Below are 22,453 nucleotides of genomic sequence, written 5' to 3'. Positions count from 1 at the left end.
CTAGTTCTTGAAATATTCCTTAGTTGTGTATTATTGCATAGGTGTTCTTTTTAGTAGAAGAATTATCTTTGTCAACTGGGGTGCTCTTTGTAGTTCTGAGTGTTGCATTTCGAAGTGTCATTTTTTTACAGTCACTTCATGATACATACTCTTTTGTGAATTGAACATTGTATATTTTAAGATAAAAAATATGACAGTATTAATCACATGATTACTTTAATAAGTGTCAGTCTTTTTTAAAAAGAAGTGATGTAATTGCCCCATGGCTTAGAATACAATACATCTTTAATTTCGTCAGTCTTATTTTGTGAGGTTGCCCAGATAACTGTCTCTTGTCTAGCTTCTCTGAAGAAAATAGGCTTTGGGGCCCAATCAATGGGCTTGTACTAACATGAGGATAAATAGATTGGGGAACAAGTGTCAGTAGCTGTTACACTTAATTTTACAAACAGAATCTTGAGAGCTGTAATTGCTAAAATGGATTACATAACCTCTCAGAAAAGTGTTTTAAAAGGGAGTGTTTATTAAAGAACTGATATGGTGAATGTGCTGTTTACCAGATACAACAATGCTGGCCTAACAGCTTTGCTGCAAATAGTGTTTTCAATAATGCTTTTATATTACTAAAAATAATTTCCTACAGTTTGTTAGTCTATTTTTAAAAAGACAGCTATCAAGTCACTACAGAGAATAACAGAGATTTCTTAGAGGCTTGGCAAAAAGGAGTCACATTTTGTCTGCTTAGCTTAAGGTTAAGGCTGATCTCTAGGGACCATTTTCTGAAAATCTTTTCCTCTGGTTCAAACTACCATGCCTTTAGAAGCACTGATGAGTATTTACCTTGTTTGAAACCAGAAGATTGCTGCTTATTATGCAAGGAGTGCAGCTTATTTTTTTTCTCATTCAGTCCAAATCTGAGCATGACTTGCAGGGAAAATTCTGATGCAATGTGGATTTTTAATCGAAGTCCAATTTAGATCCACATTGCTGATGGAAAATTTGCTTTGTGCACGAGATGCGTGCTTAGTTTGTGTATTTAATTACAGTACTTTAAGTTAAAATACGTGCTGTCAGTGCCTTACGAGTTAATCTTTTTCTATCCATTCTGTTTTCTGTAAAAGGAAATTCTTTGTACTGAAGAAGAATTTGATCCTTTGAAGTCTGCACGATTCTGTGTGAGCCAAACTAGACAAATATTTTAGAAGACGTGTTGATACCCAAACATTGGCCTAAAGGCTTTTTTTGTAGAAAATCCAGCTTTCTTCCTTGTTGATAGTGATAAAACTTGCATATTCTCTTTTGGTTTTTTTATTGCTGTAATGCTATGCAAATGCTAAATATTTTCAGGTCTGGTGGTGGTAAGGCTGGATTGAGTTCTGTGAGTTTTGCTAATATTAGCATTTTTTAGGGGTAGAGTTCTGAGATTTTTAGTTGTTTGTCAGGTTCTCTTACCCTGTACGAGATCATATTTAATACTGAGGATGAGGAGAGGGCAGGGAAATTGGTGTCTTTTGAAACACCTCCTTTATATGCATAAGTATTTAATCTCTACAGTAATTTGGAGTTCAAATATTTCAGAGGTGATGATGGAGCATTACTCATAGTGAATTGCTTGTATGACCAATTTCCCATTGTGTGTCCTTTTGCAAGTCATTTGGCTCTTTATGCTATTAATGACACCACCTTGATTTTCTCTTCACTCATTATGGTGTTTGTCTTCCAAAGTCTGGAAGATCCTGTGGTGCTTAGAAGTAATGTATATACGTAATATACATAAATGCTTTTGTGTGGATGAATCTACAGGATTGTGTTAAAAGTACCAATTTCAGTTGACAGGAAGATCATGCAACTTCATATAAGTCAGGCAGTCTGTTACCTAAATTTCTCCATAAGGTCACAAATTTCACTTAATTGCTCCTAAATATCAGGTCCTCTGCTGAGTCCACTTGTGTGTTGTAGGCCTCTGTTTAGACAGTCAGACTACGTCCCCTTCCTCCGTATATGCACACCAGTGGTTTTTATATCTGAAGTTTCCATATTTGGCATTTCTGAAAACAATGCCCTGTATCTTTCAGGGTTTTTTTAAAGCTTTCTGAAGATACATTTAGGTGGCTAACATCAGGTAGTCTTATTTGAAAATCTTAAATATTCTCAGTAATGTTTTCTATCCAAGAGCAGCAAAAAGAGAAGAGGTAGTGAGGGAGTTTGGGAACTGAAGCCATGAGGGGAAGGTGGCTTATAGGAATTAAAATTGGGATTGGACTGTCTGTCTTTTGTTTTGGAAAATTGAATTCTGCTGCAAACCAAATAAGAAGAATAATGATAAAGTTTGTGTAGAAGTCCTGTAAAGTAATCCTGTTCATTTTGTGATTCCTGAGCCATAAAAAGTATATCAAGACTACCATGACTGTGATGAGTCTTTGACTCTGCCATAAAACCCAGTGCACAGTAACGATACAGTTGTTTTCCATCTGTACGAGAGAGATGTTTGATGGAATACTGACTAACTGTTCCCAATTTTTTGGATTATTTTTAAGATATTGTTCATGAAAATCTGAAAATGGGGTCAGATGGTGAAAGTGACCAAGCTTCTGGAACATCATCTGATGAAGTTCAGTCTCCCACAGGTGTTTGTCTCAGAAACCGGATACACAGACGAATCTCAATGGAGGTAATTTACTTTTCATATAACGATTATTTAAATTGGCAAGAGAGTTGGGGGTTGCTTGAATTGTTCATTATAACTGGTTGTCTTCTCAATTAACTGTAGCTGTTCTGACGTACATTTGGTGCAGAGAGCATTATTTTAATACTACTTAAGTTTCTGTCTCCGTTTGTCACACAGAAATCAGATGGTTATCTCACATTGTTTATGAGCTGTTAATTTTGAAAATTAAACACGTTTTGAAACTTGGATTTTTGGGAAGGATTTGTTAAATGTAGCATTAGAATATCTTTCTGTCACATTCTGTGCAATTCACTAAGTATATTCAAGAAGATAGAGTGTTTAGACATTTTTTTACTTAAGGCTGTTTTCTAATCTTTGTAAAACTAATGCTAGAGTCGTGATGGTCCTGACTGCTTCAGCCTTTCCCTCTCTTCCTGTTTTTTAATGAACGGAACTTTACAGGATGGTAAACAAAAGGAGGAAAAGTACCTTATGAATAACTATGCACATAATTTCCTTTATTTATGAGTCTTATTATTAATACTAGCCACCCTTGTGCTTGCTTTGTTGTCATTTCCCTTGGCGAAGAAAAACAGAACACTTCCCTGTTTCTTGAGTGCATAAAAGTTACAATTATAATGATGCCTTTGTTACAGAAGCATGTAAAATTTTGTAGTTGCTGCTTTATAGCATACATACCAATATGCATAGTTCGTAAGATTTTAAATCTTCATTCAGAGCCTGATATTGAATACACAGTTGGGGAAACAGATCTGGATAAGTTACAGTAGGGTGTACGTGCCAAAAAATTTTTATTTGTGAGCCATTCCATTGTGCTTGGAATTCCAAGACTCCAAGCATGTAATGCTGGTATGATTCCAAGAACATGTGAATTAGCTGTATTAATTATTTATATCCTTTCTAGCACCAAGGGGGTTTTGTCTTCAAATTCTTAAATTTGTATGTTAATCTCAGGTTTGATCTAAAGACTGTTAAAGTTGGACCATTTACTTGGAAGAACTAAAGTGGGCCTATTGATTTATGCAGGATCCTTAATTTAAGAAAAAAAAAAAGTCATTGTGAGAACTTGCACATCAGAATGTATGCTGGAGAAACTAAAAATCAAGGAAATTATTTGAAAGGATTATTTACTTTTTGCTCATTGTCTGTTTCCTCTGCATTTTGAAATGTGCATTTAGAACAGGAAAGAAATAAGGAAATTAATGATACATAACAAAATTAAACTGAAATGGAAATGTCTCAAGTCTTCCAGAGAGGGCTAAGAAACATTAAAGGATTCTCTTTTAGATAAGGATTCAAGAAACTCTAAAAGGAATTACAAAAGAACTCAGGAATAGTCATTAAAGTTCAGGAAATTCCTGTGTAATTTTTCAGAAGGCATCAAATGAAAGCATCTCTTCATTGGCCTCTTTAATTGTGAAACAATTCTACTATTACTGTTTAAGAGGCTTTGGGAAGCTTTTATTTCAGTTCTGTTTACCCAATGCTAACTTCCTCATTTTTCTCCAAATTCCAAGTGCTTGTTTCTGATTGTTGAAATTAACATTATTTCTTCATTGACTGAACCAGTCAACGAGAGCACTAATTTTTTGGCAGCTATTCCTGTATATTCTGTGAGAATTGTAACATTTCCCCCAAATCACTTCGGTATTGACATGGTGACTTTTCCAATAAGGTTTCAAGCTAATGTCTAGAACACTCTCAGTTCTGAGTTTTAAGAATGCTGTAATTGATAGGTATTTTTGGTTTACTTAAGTTTACTACTTAGAAGTGCTTTGTAGCATAGTAGGTGGGGTTTTTACCTGTTTGTGCATTCCACAGAAAAAAAAAAAAAAAGTAACAATCTTTGTAGCTTTGGTTAAAATACCTTTCTAATTGTAATCTTTTCAGTCGCCTTTCTCGTTTCCTAAGTGAAAAGGCCTTAAGTGATTACATCGTCTGCCTGTCTTTCCATCCTCCTGTTTTTCCCGTGGGTCATTTTCTGTCAGTTTTGACAGATGTATAGAAATCTCAGATGCTAATTTTCTATTAATTTCTCTGAAAAAGCTCTGCATCGGGAGAGATTGCTAATGCATCCACTGCTAGGAAAGATGCAGCCTTTATTAAGCACCACAGTATCCACATATGAGTTGAGTCTCAAGACGTACATCCACAGAAAACCAGGTTTTACTGGTTTTGCTGTTCATGGAATGGGATTTCTTGCTTCCTCAGCCTTTGAGGGAACTAAATAAAGGTTTCCTCTTGTACCAAATCTTGCCTGCATGCCTTGAGTGATTTGTGCCATGGAGCTGGCTGGTTCAATAGTAGTAATTTGATTATATAAAGAGAAAGAAACCATCTTTGTTGTGAAGTAAGTTTATATTATTTCAGTTTTATTTTGCTCTTTTGTGGATATCTGTCATCTCTAGTCATCATTGGGTAGCCTGAGGCCATATTCCCTTTATAGTCATTTAGGATGAGTTACAGCTGTATGCTATACATGCAGGTTGGAGTAAATTAGTGTGTGTGTGATAGTACGATTTTGCTGTAGTCTGCTGAAGTCATTAGTCACACTTGAAATCCATTGTAGAATGTATTTGGTTAAATATACAAAGTTGGATAAACTCAATAAACCAATATTTCTCGTTCCTCTGCATTAAGATGAATGCGCCTGTCACACTATGACTATATCCTTTTTTGTGTTTAGTTTTTGGGCAATATTCACAGTATTTGTAATATTTTTGTACATAATTTCTTGTTTATGTATGTTTGTTTCTCTCTGCCAAATTGTCAGAAGTCCTGATTTGTTCTGAAGGTAACTAATCAGGTAAAGCTGAAACCCTAGAACAGTCCTTTTTACTTCTAAGAACTTTGTGTGCATAACCAAATTGTTCATGCTCAGCTTGAACTTCCTCTAGAATTCTGAAAATCAGCAACCCATCAAAAAAACCTAACCAGTTTTTTTAAAATGCTTGCTAAAAACATGCATACTGTAATCAAAGTGCTAATTACCAATACTGAATGTTAGTATTCCTGGGAGGTTCTGTACATTAGAATACACGCTTTGATCCTTAATGTCTATCTCCACTGCTGTGAATCATGTAATAAAGCTGCTTTATTCATTAAATCGTTAAATAAATCAGAGCTACAAATTAAATTGTAACGTTGTCGAAGAGCAAATAGATTCTCCTGTCCAGAGTATATGAAAAATTATGTTGGAAAAGAAATCTTGATCTTTCTAAAATTTTCAGATAGAAATATCCTGGAAGATAGAAAAGTGCAAAATAGACAATGGAGATGCAACTAGAAAATGTGTTTGTTGCAGCAGAATCTCCATAGCAATAGAAAGCTGAAATTTCATAACCTTAAGTTGACCTGGTTTAGATAGGAAATTATCATACTGCAATGTAAACTAAATATGAAGCATTTCAGATATGAAGTGGTGATACTGCAATGAGAAAGAATCCTGCTCCACAGTGAAAAATCTGCTGGGGTGAAATCTTTCCATCCACAGTCGCAGCTATGGAGATACCAGCTTTCAATCTGTCATCTCCCCCAGCTGACATAAAATTTAGGCCAGCATGACTGTTACAGACAGGGAGATGATAAGCATTTGCTTCTGAATTTGACAACACTGCAGTTATGGGACTTCTTTTTCTTTTTTTTTTTTTTAATGATTGTTCATTGTTATCATGTGCTTAGAAAACAAAGAGAACATACCAGAATCTCATTGTGTTGCCTAGATAAAGTTTATTTTGCCTGTAATCCACAGGCTACTAATGGTTTATAAAGCAGTCACTTTTTTTTTCTTTTCTTTTCCTTCCCCACATTCAGGAACCATGCTGACAGTAGGTGTGAGCATCTATTGTGTGAGGGATTTGGCTTCCAACAGCTGTTAGGTTTTAATTAAAATGTCTACTAATCTAATGCTAATATTAATGATTACTTAGTAAATAATCAGCAAAACTGCTTATCAAAACAGATGTATGAAATCGTTTTTTTTTTTTTTCAAGTGCCAGAAGCAATATAGCCTAAGAATGAATTCATGTGTGTCTGTATTTTAAGTGTAGGTGCTTTCATCATGTAATGAGAAACACTTCCCCAGATCATGGAGTTACAGCTTAAAGTATTTTCACTTTGATTTGCTGGAAAAGACAGACATGGGCAGTAATGCATTAATATAAATTCATGTTTCAAGCCCTAAGTGTTCACTGGGGGCCCTGTGCCTGTGCACTGGATAGTGAATGCTTCATTAAGAACTGTGGTGGATAAAAAATAGCGAGATATCGTCTGTGCAAATTGAGACATCTGTTTCCCTTTCCCAGAAGTCCAAGGTCTGAAAGCCGTCTTCACATGTGAACTGGCAGAGGGCCATAAGCCACTGTTCACCAGCCTGTTTCCCAGATATTTTATCCTGAGAAACAGTTCTTACCCGTCCGACTGTCACATTAGTGACAGGAGTGTGTTCCAGATCAGGCTGCTCCTACCGCACTGCTATAGGGTATAATTCTCCCCCGGGAGGATTAACTGCAGGGTTAGTGCTTTTAGCTGAACAGAAAGAAATATAAAGGCTATGGAGTGATCCTGTAGTCATGTGTGCGTTGGACTGGTCACCTTCTGAAAGAAAGAACGTAGATGAGAAATAAGTTTTTGGTGAGCTCCACCCTTTACCAAGGGTGTGACTGCTTCAGGCGTCTTGACACAGCTCGAGTAACTCGATCTGCTGCTGGTCCAGCTGGACAAATGTACCTTCTCCAGAGAAAAACCCACAAAATTAATTGATGTTTCAGCTGATGTAGTGCTAAGATTTTCTGTTTGTAGGCTTCAAATTAGAATGTAGTCTGTAGGTCCCCATTCACATGTGCAAAAGGGCACTCTTGGCTCCATTAAATTGTTTAAATTCTTGAACAGCAGACTGGATGGCAGTACTGATCCAGGCTTTCAGTAAGAGGCAGTACAGTATTTTCTCCTGTCATTAGTTTTGGAGGCAGGAGGCACTGTATCAAAGACAGCCTGAACTTTCAGCCCTACATCTCTTGCCACTCAAGAGGCTCCCTTGGATCCCCAGCAGGCATTACTACATGCCTTGTCTGAGCAAAGGTTCTTCCTTTGCCCTTCCTTCTGTGCTTGGCAGCTGTATGTATAACTCTTTCTGCCTTATTGACTGGATGTTGTCTAATTTCCTTCTCTGCACCTCCTGAGAATGCATAGCTCTTTTTCTGATCATCTGTTCTGTGAATCTAAGCATGTGGTCACCTACCAGAAGATTTCAGTACTAGACAGAAAAAAATGGAAGCTGAATACAATCAAGACTTTTTGATTTTCAGTGATCACTGTATTATCTCCATTCAGTCATGCTTGGCAGCTGTCTCGACCTTTTGCAAGGTTACACTAGAAAATATGCTATTGTAGGCTCCTGCTTTCAAGTTCACATGCAGCTTGATGTTTTCGTAATCCCTCTTCTAAAAACACGAGTGCATGTTCTAAATTGCTAGTATGGTTTTGACAAAACTGAAGGACCTCCTTTTGATCTATTTGATTAGCAGACTTTCATTTCTTCTCCAGAAGAAAACTGACTGCAACAAGAAAAATAATTTCAGCTTGCATAACAGACAGACTTCTTTAACCTGCCTTTTACTAGATTTTCTAGGGGTAACTGTTATCAGCAGTTGATGCTTTTTTGCCCTTCTGTTAGGAACCTTTGTAATCCTGATGCTAAAGTTCTTGCATTCCACTTGCTAATGCTACTTCCCTTAGAAAAGTTACTGCACTAGGCAGTATCCTTTCTATAAGGATGGAATATCTGCTTTTTTTGGTTTTGGTTTTTCATAACTTGGTTTTCCTTTTAACTTCCATTTAAGAGTAGTCTGCTATCGTATTGGATGTGTTCAGCCATCTACAAAACACATCTCTAGTAATTACTGGAGTGCAGCAGATGAGAAGTCAGTACTTGGATGCAGTTTCACACCCACCACTCCAGCCTCACTGTCCTGTCCAGGAAGGTCAGATTTCCAGTTTCCGTATTCAAGAAGTTGGTTTATTTTGAATTAGCCAGTTTCTTTATGGGACTTTCCCTCTGGTAGTTGCAGCTTTGTGCTGATGTGAATGTGTTGTGTTAGTAATTAACATTACAGAGAGCTGTTCTAAGGGTCCAAGCTTGCATTTTTGCAGTGATAGGTTCTGTTTTGTTTCTCATGGTATTTTTTCCAGTTCCCTTCCCTTCCACCTCAATTCTTCTTGTGAACTGATCAACTTATGTTACCTTTTCCTTTTGGGTGGTTTCTCCTACTACTCTGTTACAGAAACTGATGAAAACATAGAGAAATCTATGTTTAAAAATCAGGAAGGTGTAGTAGTAAATGAGGCAGAGCTTGCTTTATTAGCATCTGTTACTGCCCAGCACCTACCACTGAGTCAAACCCCATCATACCCCAGATTTCAGCAGGGTTTATGTTAAGAGGCTAATACCACAGAGTGATATCTTATTAGGTGATAATTTAGCCAGACAAACAAAATAAAACATTATCTTTTTATGATTGTTATTATTTTTCTTATTCTTCCTTATACTCTCTAAGATCACTTCCTTATGAGCTCTCTGAGATGCAATAAAATAATAACAAAACAAAAAAAACCCCACCCAAGAATAATTTTGAAGTATTTCTGGCATAATTTGTCACAAATTTCCTGTGTATTTACACACTTGATGAAAAGAAAGTAATATCTCACATTTGAGTTTAATTTCTCCTTTCTCAGATTTTTCAAAACTGGCTTTATGTGTCACATGTGTTTGGTTTGGTTTGGTTGCATGGGTTGTGAATAGAAGCTCCTGGAATGCAGTTTCTGAATACTGTATTTGTGCTGAACAGTTTCAGCCTTTCACCTTAAAACTGCTGGGAAATATGAAGTAAATAAAAAAAATGACTGATTTTTTTTGAAAAAAAGAATGAAAGAGCAGTTTTTATTCAGCTAGTTGGTAGTCTAAACAGCATATCCATGATATTAAAATTCTTGTTAAAAGTATTTTGAAGAAGAAATTGTTCAGAATTCATATTTTTTACAGCTTACATAAAATATCCTGTCTATTGACCTATAGTTCTAATTTTGTGGGTTCAAAAATACTAATTGGTACAAATATTACTGAAAAGGTACTTAGAAGATTTCTTTTCATAAGTTTTTCATTGTGCTAAAGTAAACAAAAGCAAAGGTATCTGCTTGCAATTCTGGTTCCTGTGCTTTTAAGAAAATTATTATATATTTTTATTTGAGTGGCCATAGCTACTGTAGATATTGGTGATAACTTTCTTGAACTCCTGGCAGTAAAGTCCTTGCTTTTGTTGATCGATGATAGTAGATGTGCTGTGAAAAAGTGAGTCCTAGTCCCAAAACAGAGACTAAACCTTAGAATTCTTAATAATATTTCACTGATTGCACTTGGCTCCTCATCTTTTCCTAGCATCTCAACATCAAACCTGACAAACTATGTTTATGTTGAGGAGGAGGCAGAGAACATGGAATGTCTGTGGTCATTGGTATGTCTCCTGGATATGAAACCGCCTGTGGGCTCAATCTTATTATAAAATCCCTGAAAATATTTTATGTACTTAATTTGATTAGCATATTGATTTAATTGATGATGAATTTCTGTACCAAATATAAAAAGCCGCCTGATTCAAAGCTCAAAATTGATGTTTTCTGGAATTGTGTTGCATTTCAATAGCCTGGCTGAAAACCAGCATGGATTTATGGAGTGAGAGGTAGCAGTGATCCTTTGTAGATGGATCTTAAGATTGTGTTTCCATTACTGCTTCTAACAGAAGAAGAGGTTCTTTGAAGACCTTCTCTTCAAATTTAACAGAATGGTAATTGATTATTTGTAATTTAATGTTTTCAGTAAAATAACAACAACAAAAACAACATTCAAGTGTAAAGGAAAAATATAGTATTTGGGTATAAGCCATTCTGCAGAACGCAGAAAAAAAATGTACGTTCTGCATCGCAATGAAATTATAGTTACATGTTAGTTGAGTAGAGGAATGATGATGGTTTTATATACCTACTAGGAAAACTGGTATAGATAACTCATCCCAGCTGTTAAAATAGTGGTTTTGCTTACAGTAATAGATGCTTATTTATAAAGGTGGTAAAGTAGCATGCTGCAAGGATGCTTTAGGTTTCTTTTGATGGACGTATATGCTGGTGTTTTGCTTCAAGACCTCAGAGGTCTACAGGACTGTAACCAAACAACAAAATTCTCTATAAATATATTCTCTGATTTGGGGTTGGGTTTTTTTCTATTTGCTTTTGTCTCTAGCAGTCTTGTTGTAAGTCATAATTCTGTAGAGGATCCAGTTGGCTTCAACTGTGCAAACTCTTGTCATTTGACAAAAATGAGCTGAAATTTGATAAGGCAACTTTCAGAAAAAAACTCCACATGGTATTTGATACTAAAATGGTACAGTAAGTACATGCATATAAGGTTGTATGTTAGAGTGTTTAAGTTCTCATTGGCATAAGCAAATGTTTTTCAATTAATTTTTTTGCTTTATGTGTCATGAGGTAGCACATAATACACATTTTTATTTAAAATATGCAAGGAAAGAACACTATGAAAAGTGGTGTTTTTAAAAGTAAGCATGCCATGAAGTTGAACTGTGTTGCATAGAGGGTTATATGATGTAGCATTTTAGATCTCGTTAAGCATTCTTCAGTGAACAAAAGCACTATGACTTATTAGTGAACAGCTTGTGGTTGCAGCTGACATATCTTGCCTGGTATTTGCTAAAACTGGTGAGAAGACTAATTCAGACTGATGCTTACAGAAGAGAGCAAAGCATTTTCATTTGATCTATAGTGGATTGTTTGGGCTGTCAGACTGATGTCTGTAGTCTTAGAAGAACAATTCTTTTTCTTTGTGAGGCTGTAACAAAATTTTATTGATGGAATTTAACAATATTAACTCTTAAAAGATAAGCTAAAATTTCAGGGAGAAGTGGAGAGCTGCTTGTCTTCTGCCATATACTAACTACGTACCTTAAGTAATGGTTGGTCTGGAAATGTAACTTATCAATAAACTGAAGAACCAAAGCAGTAAGGATTGCTATATAATGATGCAGCTTGGCAGTATAGTTTGTGTTGTCCACTGACTACCTGCTCCTGACAGAGCCAGCTTCTTTCTCCTCTTGGCTCCTAAACTTACATCAGCAGATCATTACTCACTTTGATTTGAAGGGATAGCTTTCTGCCAGTTGACTTTCTTACACCACATCACTGCGTCGTTAGCTTAGAGCCCGTTCTCCTCCAAGAAACCATGGGAACATCTGGCCACAGGCAATGAAATACCGGGTTTGGAGGCAGTCGGCTGTTAGATTAGCTAAATGAAACATTCAAGGAATAGCAAGTGAACTGAGGCTGATGCTATCATCAGACTGAGGCTGATGCTATAATGGTTTTCCTTTCCAGTTTTTCTGACGAGTTGCTTGGTACTACAGAGTTTCTTTTATTTTTTTCCTTCTTTTTTCTTTTTTTTTTTGCCTGCTACTGCTTCACTGGCAGAAGCCCGAATCTTTCTTCTCTTGCTGCAATTGTGAGTGCAGTAGCAGCCTGAAACAGCCTAGCAGTTGAAAGATCGATGGCATTTGTAGCCCAATAGATTTGGGAAAAATTTATTGTTGCTACTCCAGCAAGAAAGAAACAGGCTGCAAATCGGCACATTTGTTAAAAGATAAAAATAAAAGTAGTCTTAGTTTTTCTTTTTCTTGCTTTTTGTAGCATAGTGAGGATTGGGCTTCGGAACACCTCAACGAATCCTTCCTTAGGGCAATTTTCTGGTTTTTAATTTTTTTATTTTTTATTATTGTTATTCTGTTTGGTGCAAAATGGTAGTGTTTATTATCTAAATGTGCTACATAAGTCAAAGACATAATGACTTGAATCATCAGAAGACAGCCGAAAAAGTGTGAATATTTCAAGCTGATTCTTTTTAGATCTTTTTCAACATGTAGAGTTCATCCATTCTATATCCTGAGTTGGAATCATCTTTATTTCACTTCAGTGAAATTTACTGAAATGTGTAGTGCATCTTGGCAAAAAACAAATGGTGAGTTAAGGAAAAACAGAAGTTGTTGATTTTAATGTCTGATTTAACATGTGAAAAGTTAAGTGTTGCTTTCACAAATAAGAATAGGTTCATTCTTTGGAAAAATGTACTTTTTTGACAGAGTTTAAGAGAAGTGAAAATAGATCTGTTGACCAGGAATGAGACCTTCTGAAAAGTGTCACACTGTGGCACTAAAGAATATTGTATGGGCCAAGACAAGCAATTAGAAAGAGGAATAGCTGGCAAGCTTGTATTATAGCGAATAGGAGATGAGAATAGGATAGGTAGAAAAGGAATAGAGTTGTTTGAGAGTCAGATGTGAAAAGCAGAATGTGGTAACAAAATGCTCGTACTAGACTCGTGTGAATGGTTTATTATGGATGGCAAGTGAAGAAGCTGATATTTGCAACAATATTTTGGGACATCCAAAAGGGGACCGGAAGTAAAGATATCAAAAAGGTTGTGATTTTTGTTTTTTACTTCCAAGTATGTGTGAAAAACGGGAGGTGTTTTGATTTTTTTATTTGGAAGATGTGTTTGTTTCCTTACAGTGTTAAATTACTTAGCTCACAGAACCTGCAGGATTTAAGTTGAAATGCCTGCCTCCTCTTCTTGTGCCCAAGCGTAAGTAGTCGGTGGTAGACAGAACATACACATCAAGTTACAGCAACACGGTTGGGTACTAGCCAGACAAAAGAAAAGGCTCGACAAAGTGTAGCTCTTCTCAGAGCATTTGCTGTAGCTAGCATTAGAAATAGATAGTAAAGATAAGCACTAGTTGGGGTAGTTTATCTCCACAGAAAACAAAGTGATATTAGTGTCACAAGTGCTTACATATTTATCTGCCATCAAGCAGAGTAGGACAAATGTGATTCTCATTTCAGGCAAATTATAAAAATAGTATGCATTTCTCAGCCAGTAATAAAGCAAGACTGAGAATAAGAATTGCACATGAAGATAGAAAATGTGCTTTTAAGATGTAGAGGAGCAGGAGACTGCCACGAGCATTCTGGCTACCCTAGCAAAGCAACTGGTGCCTGAATATGTTCTCCAGAATATATTCTGGAACTGGATCAAAAAATAGCTCATTAAGCAACATATAGTTAACTGTAGGCATTTGAGCATTTAACAGTACTGCGTTTACTGAACACTGATATATTCTGTTGCAAGTTGACCCTAAAGATAACCGTAAAAGAATCAAACTAGAAAATATCTTGAATTGACCTCGTTTGGAAAAATAAATCATAAGTGACATACAAGAAAATACTATCATTTTAATTTTCTAAAAGATAGTTTATTTTACATGAAGTACTGTGTTGTTCCTGAAAGCTAAGGTTTTGCATTCCAGTAAACCGTTGCTTGTTAGAGTTACAAAGGAATGCACCCAGATTCCCTCTGCATAGTTGAGGCTCTATGTGCACCACTTATACACCTGTTATGTTTAAAAAAGGATATGTAATATAACATAGGGAGTTACTGTAATTTACTACCTTTAAAAAAGAAATAAACATTTAAAAGATTGATAAAGGGATGCAAAGTTAATTAATGTTAAAAATGGACATTTAACTCTGTAGTGTTGACAAGCTCAAAATCTTAAATATCAAAAATTAAAGAGCGTAGGGAAAATAATCAGTCCTGCCATTAATTTTACATGCTTCCTTATTACTTCTTTAAACAGCATTGTAGCAGGATCTTGTAACAGCCTGCATTTTTAACAGCCTGCTAATAACTTCCATTATAAAAAGTTTCTTGGTTTTAGTTGTTTTCCTTGGTTTAAGGTTGGGGTTTTTTTTCCTTCTCTTTTTTTCTCAGAAATGCTAACACGTCATGAGATTCAATTGGTCATTGAAATTAGTGTGGACAAAGTCATCTGTCCAGAAAGTGTCTTTTTCATTGTTTCATGGAATTCCACAGAGGTTTAAGAGAATTAGAAATTCTGAAAAATCACTGTTTCCTACTGTTGCTTGCACTCCGGCCTGGCGTCATGCCAAAATAGCAGCAAGCCACGGGGTTCAGGAGAGCAGGTTTTGCTGCTACAAAAGTAGCAATAGCAAGATTGCAGTGGGTTGGCTACACTAGCAGCAGGAGGGAGTGGAGGTGGCAATTGCGTCTAACATGCAACTCGGGGCTTTGTATGCTAAGGCCGGTGCTTGGCCTGGGCGTCCTCTCTGTAAAGGCTGTTCAGCACCAGCGGGAAAATGGGTTGCTTCACCCAGGCTTGACAGCCGACCCGAACTGGCCAAAGGGCTACTCCGTACCATCTGACGTGGTGCTCAGCAATAAAAGCTGGGGGGAAGGAGGAGGAAGGGGGGGACGTTTGTGTCTGTGGTGTTTGTCTTCCACTTCCCGAGCCACTGCCGGGTGTGCTGAGGCCCAGCTTTCCAGGAAGCGGCTGGACACCTGCCTGCCGATAGGAAGCAGTGAATCTGTTCCTTTTTCCACTCTGCTTGGCTCCACTCCCCACCCACAAGTCTCCTCACCATCCTTCCGTCTTCTCTGCATCCCATGGGAGCAGGGAGCGAGTGCTCAGCTGGATGCAGGCTTGGCTGTTTGCCGGGGTCAGCCCACAGTGGGGGAATAAGTCTCTTGCTGCCATCAGCTGAACAGGTTGCCTAAGCGTCAGCAGACTGCCTGGTCTTGAACACTCAAGGCTCAGAATTGGTTGGTGTATGGTAGGGATCTTGCTTTTCTTTTTCACATAATCTCAGTTAAATTAACTGGGTTTTTCAACTGTGTCAAACTGATGTAATTTTAGTTTAGAGTTTTTCTATTTAGCCACTAGGAAATGTTGTGCTTATTTCTCTCATGCACATCTAATGAATCCCCTTTCATGTTGCTGTATCGCATTTAATTATGATTGCTTTCTTTTCCCAAGAGGTGGTTGCTTCAATTATTGCAAAACCTGGGAGGAATTAAGGTAGTGCAGGCAAACAAAACATAATAATTTCTCTTTCAGATATTTGCGTTTGCAGTCTAAATGGCTCTCTTTAACGTTGCCTATTTTAGGCAGTTAGGTAAAGGATAATTATAATACAAAGAAGACTTTATATACGTGACTTGATATATGTAACTTATATATGGCCTTTCAAATATTGGTATCATAAAAGGCCTCTGGCTGTTAGGTAACAATTTTAATACATGGTTTTAAAAAAGAAGTCTTGGCTTGGTTGACATTTCAACACAGCCAAATATGCATGAGTATTGCAAGTAGAGTAGTAATGTAGGTTGTTAGGAGGAAAAAAATCTATAAAGTACCTGCTGCAGTTTCCATTAAATCATTATGGTTTCCTTGCAGAAAAGAAACTTTCTTCAGCTCTGAGAAGTTAAGGAGAAGGGATAGTGTTTTGATTTTATTTACAGCATGACAAAAATTCAGGCTTCCAACAGTAAATACTCATTTTTTGAGGGGAAAAAAAGAGTGATTACTGTCATGAGCTGTCCATTATATTACAAATGTAAGTAGAGAAATTATATTAAAAACAAATATTGCGATTCTGAAAAAAATTTCTCCCTACTTTTCCCCTCAGGTTGTGGTGTGTGGGGGTTTTTTTGGGGGGAGTGGGGGGTGTTTGTTTGGTTTTGTTGGGGTTTTTTTGTTTTTTGGGTTTGTTTTTTTTTTTAAGACAGACATTGCGGGGAGTTTGGCGTGAAGGTTGTTGTTGTATACTTAAAGTAGTCTATTGTTTGAGGGTTTTTTCCCCAAACTGGAATAGATTTTGGCCTTTGCATCAGTAAGTATTTACATTCAGTGCATAATACAGTACTTACAGTATCTGTATTACACACTGTGGAGCACCGTGTAGCACAAAATGTAAGCTTACAGCTTAAACTCAGTTTAGAACTGAGGGTGTCACGTGGATCTTCGAAGTAAGTCATGGGGAGTTTTGCAAACGCCTGTTGCAAAAACTGCATAGGCAGAGCTTTTGAGAATGAAGGAAGGGGAATTCTGTAATAGAATTACAGCTAGCTCCCATTATAATCTTTTCTGATACCTAAAATACTGTTATTTCCAGTTTTTATGGTAGCTGGACTCCAGAGTAATGAATTCTTAGTAGCTGTAAAGCATCTTAGACTTGTTTTGTTTCCCTTCCTCTCCATTTGAAAAGGTATGTGTTCATTGATGGCAGGCACTGTCCACAGTTAATGGCATCGTTTTCAAATTACCATCACAGCTTAAAGGCTGCCTTTTCTTCCTTCTTCCTACATACCCGTCAACTTTGTATGCTTGGAAATGCTTCTTCGAGGCTTTGGAGCTAGGTGTGAAGTGCCACTTTGGCTGCCCCAAGGATGAGTGCTGTGGGAGGAGAGAACACACAGATGGAGAGCTTTGGGGTACAGTCGACTCAATATTTCATGAGACTGTTGAGTTGTGGTCCATGATTTCAGTATCCCTATAAACAGACTCTGTTAAAATACTTATTGTCAAGTAAGTACTATGAAATGGTAAGAAGAGAGCGCTACAGGAGGTTTCTATGCCATAGAGTTAATAGATAGGAGTAGGAGAAAGTTATTTTTCCACAGGGTATATAGGATAATGATATCTACTGTGTTCAGGAAGTTATATTGAAAAACTCCACTCAATGCTCTTTTCTTCTGCTGTCTTGGAATTTGTCAAATTCCTGCTTTATTTTATGTTCTTGAGCAACGGGAGAAAGAAAATCAAGATACTGCCCCACTGTTGAGCTGGGATTACAGTAGGAAGGTGGAGTAGAGTCTGATGCTAGTCCTTTTCCTGCCATCCCTGTCTTGTTCCAGCAGTTCCATGGTTTCCCGCTGCAGTGCAATGACAAAGCTGCTTTCTTTAAGGCAACGTGGAGCTCTTTCCTTTGTGCTCATCTGTTTTGATGAGCTACCTGAATTTTCTGAAGAATGCAATAAATTATAGGGTGAATTTATTATTTATTTATTTATTTTTAACAATCTGAAGCCCTCTTCAGTAGGGGAGAGGCATTTCTCTTTTCAGATGGCTCTAGTTTCACTGAATTTTAGTTGCCTCTTACAAAAATGGCATTAGCAGAGCCTGTCAAAAAGAAGGAAAATTCTTTAGTGGAAAATACTGTTTTACTGTAGGGATTACTGCTAGCTCCCATTATAAGTAATTAGTTCCTCCACTCTCCCGAAAACCACACAGGCCGTTTTAAAATTTCCAATGTTTTGAAAAATTCGAAATACCAAAGTTGAAAATTAGTAAAGAAATTGGAAGCTGCCAAAACTGAGGCATCCTTTTGTTTTCTTTTAATTTAACTTCAAAATGTTGGTCAAAGCTGCCATTCTGTGAACAGTACTTCTTTTGTTTAAAGACAATTTAAAAATTCTGTACAAAATAAGAAATACAGACACTGATTTTTTCCAGTTATGCAAAGAAGCTGATGTTGGGCAGCAAAGTAGAAGCTAACAGACTTTGTGCTCTGTACCTAAGGAGGTGTGGGGAGCAAGAAGAAAACAGGAGGGTCAGCTGCCAGAAGTTAAAGCTTTGTTGGCATCTCTCCAGAAATTTCTGCCTGTATCCAGTGACCATAGTGAATAGCATATACATATCAGTCATCTGGGGGATGTATATTAGCATTTCAGTCCTACCTGAAATTCAACCAATTGCCAAATTCCATTCATTTTTTCAAAATATATGTATTTTTAACTGATATTTTTTTGCTTAGCTGTTGCTCCAGGTACATGTACAGATCATGCATATACATGGTTCAAATACATTATCAACACTGAAAGCTTAGCAAGTTGTCCACCAAGATCTCAAGTCTTGAAAAGTCTGATGATCCAGTTCTTTGGCAGCCTAAGCTGATTTAGCTGCTGGCTTCCCAGGCTTGCCCTGCTGCTTCTCTTGCCCTGTGTTCAGGCTGTGAGCTTGTCTGACCTCACACTGAACCTGTTTGGAGCACAAGGCTGGCTGAGATAGTTTCTCGATGATTTAGCATGCTGAAATAGTTCAAAGCTGCTGCAAAGACATGAGTAGAAACATGTGGCCACGCCTGAGGGGAACCGAATGGGGCCATAGCTGCCAGTGTTTAGGTTAGCTCGGGATGCCCAGAATTCAAAGCTGGAGGTGATAGGTAAGATAGAATAGGATAACATCAAGAAGAGCTAGCTGTCATCAGGTCAGTATTGATTAAATCTGAGGTCCACCAGCAGAAATCTGGAGATTCCCTCTTCTGCTGGAGAAAAGTGTGAAAACAGTGATGGTTCCAGAGATGTCCTCTTAACTTCAGGGTAGAATCCGTGGGGGTGGATTGTATAGTTTGATGCTGAGTGTGATTTTCCTTTACTTGGATAAAGTACCTTTTAGTGAAATACCATTCCTGCTGTTTTGGAAATTGCTTCCCATTTTTTGTGCGTCTGGATATGTTGCCCTTGTATCTCTGTGGTGGTGACTGGCTGCTTTAAAGAATATTTGGTATTTTATTTTCTGGCATGTTTGAGATTAAAGCCCAACTGAAAATAAAAAATTGATGAGAATGTGCAGCCGCCCCCCAAAAAAAAACATTTTTTCACATTTATTGAAAGGTGAAGTAATTTTGTTTCCCTCTTGTCTTAGAAATTATACCTGTTGTTGGAAAAATTTACTGGTGAAAACCAGAATCTGATGTAGGGAAAACTGCATTTATATAATGGCAGTTTGGTTTTCTAAAGATTGTATATTAAAGAGCTTGAAATAGAAGAATGTATTAAAGTTTGAAATAGTTGGGCTCAATAACGAAGTGATTCTGTTTTGTAAGACTGGAAAAATGGAAGTTGAAGCAAGTTTATAACTTTTAGTAGTCCGAGAAAGGGAGTGTGATATATTTGGAATCGTGGGGATCTCTTGTTATTCTAATGTAATTACTATATGAAAAGAAATTTATTTACCAGCTACTGAATTATCGGTTTCTGGAATTCCAGGTATGCATAAGTATTCAAGTAAACTCAGAACATTTATCCACAATGTAATTAACTACATTTTAATGTTTCATTCCTCTTGTTAAAGTAATGAGTTCGTAAAGCACTGAATTTTTGAATCTGTTATCTAAGCAATTTGAAGTCTTATTAGAAGATAATGTTTTTAAAAACAATTTCTGTGAAATTACTTATTTTTCATTCGTATAAATATTTCAGTTTTAAATAGCAACACTGTAGTAACAGTAGCACTACAGGTGTTAAAAGATTTTTCAGGAAATTCTGAATTATACTTGACCTTTCTCTTTTTAATATTATTTACTGCAGGATTTGAACAAGCGTTTGTCCCTGCCTGCTGACATCAGGATACCTGATGGCTATCTTGAAAAGTTGCAGATTAACAGCCCACCGTTTGATCAGCCAATGAGTCGACGTTCTCGTAGAGCATCACTGGTAAGTGTAATGCGTCTGCCATGCTAAACCAACCTCTTGGTTCTTCAGACTCCGTTTAATGCGGATGTCTGTATACCATAGGTATGATTCAACTTCATTTACACCTTGGCTTTTATGTCCTGAACTTGAATGTGCGCCTGTCAAAATCCACTGAAGAATTTCACCCTTTCTTTCATTTTTTCTTCTGCAAACTTGCCACTGTCATTTCTCAGTGAAGGGCTTGACCCATTGAAATCGGTGGCTAAACTCAACTCCCAAAGTGCATAGTTAAATCCTTTTGCTTTTTAGAGCAGGGATGATCTGTTTGAGCAAATAGGCCACGTAGTCTTAGGTCAAGGCTGGGGCTCTCATGTGATATAGTAGGAAGGCCCTAAAGCAGCATAATATGAAGGCAGGCCCTTCTCGCTGTTCTTTTTGTGTTTGATAATAACTTTCCTTTCTCAAAATTGCTGTTGAGATGATAGATTTTTATTATTTTATTTTTTTAAAAAAGCATGTGTGGATTCCTAAGAATATGAATTAATAAATTCACATATACCTTTTTAGATTATTAGTTATTTTCGAAAGTAAAGTCTTTCCTTGGAGATGGCAGAATGAGGATTCCTATACTGTAATTAGAGTATAAATGCTAGAAATCCTGGACACTCATATAAAATATGAGTGTCCAAACTATTTCACATCTGTGAAATAGTCCAAAAAAATTTTTGTCTTATTTTTACAAAAATAGTTACATTTCAATTGTAATTTGATCTATCAGTTTTCTTAATGTTAACCGAGTTCTTAAAGAATTGCTAGACCATTACCGACTTCCTGAGCAAATTCACTGGTGAGAAATTCTCTGCAGAGAAAAACTGGATAGGTTTATGAAATCCACATTGTTCTTTGTTTTCTTAATTTAATGGCTTATTTGCTGAAAAATAAATATGAAAGTACATGTAGTGAATTAGTTTTATTAACTGTGAAATATCTTATTTTATTCTTTGTGAATTAATAACGTCTATAACAAAGCAATGGTTGAGTTTTATCATGTATTTTTCCCCTGAAAAATACAATTTAGTGTGCTAGACTAAAGCTCTGATCTGCATGTCGCCTTTTACAAGAACAATATTAAAAGAAAAGATTGCATCAAAGCACTGGAAGTAATAATAATGTAGCAAGCTTAAATATTTGTGCCAGAATTTTGTAGCTCATTAACCACTTAGTTACTGATGTAGCATTGAACTGAGGAATAGACTTCCCCAAACCTTCTCTTTTCAGAGGCTGGTGAAGTACCTTTTCAATAGAACATTCTCAGTGTTGAAATATAGTATTTGGGGGCTGGGGGGATTTCCCTGTATATCTAAATCCCCTTGCTCATTTAATTGTGAGCCCTGAGAACAGCTGAAGATCTCTCCTCTTTACCTTCTAGAAGACAGATAGAAAAACAGTGCCCTCTAATGAATATGGTGTGTGTATGGAATCAGCTTCCTGTCACAAGGTTGTTTTGTTTTGCCTTTTAAAACACTTCCAGGGCTTAAAAGTGCAAAATGAAACCTGCCAGCAGTGCTGTGGTATGCAGGCATGCATTTGCTGCATTGTCCTTTCATGATTTCAAACTAACCTTTAAAAAAAAAAAAAAATTCAAGGACTCATTATTCTGAGATTGTCATTGAAAGCTTGCTAGCAGAATGTTAATTACAATATATGAATATCATGCTCTGCTTCAAAGGCATGTCTCTTTTCAAGGCTTAGTAGGAATCAAAGGAAAAAAAGCTATAAAAAGTAACAAGTGAGGACTTGTTATACTTTAGGTTTGGTGTATTCCTTTGAAATACAACAAAAAAAATTAGCTTTTATGGTAATTGTATTTTGTGTACACATGTACATGCATGCGCGGTAGCATAGGTGTAACTCTTATGCACCAGCCATTAGAGAGAGCCATAAGAGACCATAAATATGATGCATCAGTGTTTCTGTGTAAGTCAAGATAGACAGATGTGTATTGCAGAAAAAAATTAAATAGTTCAGAAACTATTTTGAAGGAAAAAGGAAATTGATCTTAGTTTGAGGAATCTAAAAATTAGTTTTTCTTATGAGTGGTAGGCAACCAAAATGTGATTAAAAAATTAAACACATTGAAGGGCAGGTCTTGAAGAATATCTGTCCTCTGTATGTTGGAAACATTGTATGATTTTATTGTCTAAAGAAGATTTTAAGTTTGGTAGTCTTGATGAACAACATCAAGGTTTCTTAGAAATCAGACTTTTAAATTGTATTCCAGACTGTCTGGCAATAACAAGGCCAATGGCTCCGAGTTCTCCTTTAGTTTCTCCTGTAAACTAAGCAGCCTATCTTTTTAATTCTAATACCATCTA

The 22,453-nt window shown here is 36.7% G+C and overlaps 1 protein-coding gene across 6 annotated transcripts in view; it reads left to right on the top strand.

The window, feature by feature from the left end:
• The window catches only part of CDK17 (cyclin dependent kinase 17), a 99,810-nt gene that overhangs the window by 58,804 nt on the left and 18,553 nt on the right, over positions 1 to 22,453 (top strand). For all 6 annotated transcript variants that reach the window (XM_072865754.1, XM_072865736.1, XM_072865771.1 and 3 more), the window contains 2 exons: positions 2,538 to 2,671; positions 19,974 to 20,099. In XM_072865754.1, coding sequence (XP_072721855.1) covers positions 2,538 to 2,671; positions 19,974 to 20,099 — 260 coding nt within the window. The remainder of the gene's footprint in view (positions 1 to 2,537; positions 2,672 to 19,973; positions 20,100 to 22,453) is intronic.

The sequence above is a fragment of the Ciconia boyciana genome, chromosome 1 (genome assembly GCF_034638445.1).
Source record: "Ciconia boyciana chromosome 1, ASM3463844v1, whole genome shotgun sequence".
Lineage (NCBI taxonomy): Eukaryota > Metazoa > Chordata > Aves > Ciconiiformes > Ciconiidae > Ciconia > Ciconia boyciana.
This window is presented reverse-complemented; position numbering and strand designations above follow the sequence as displayed.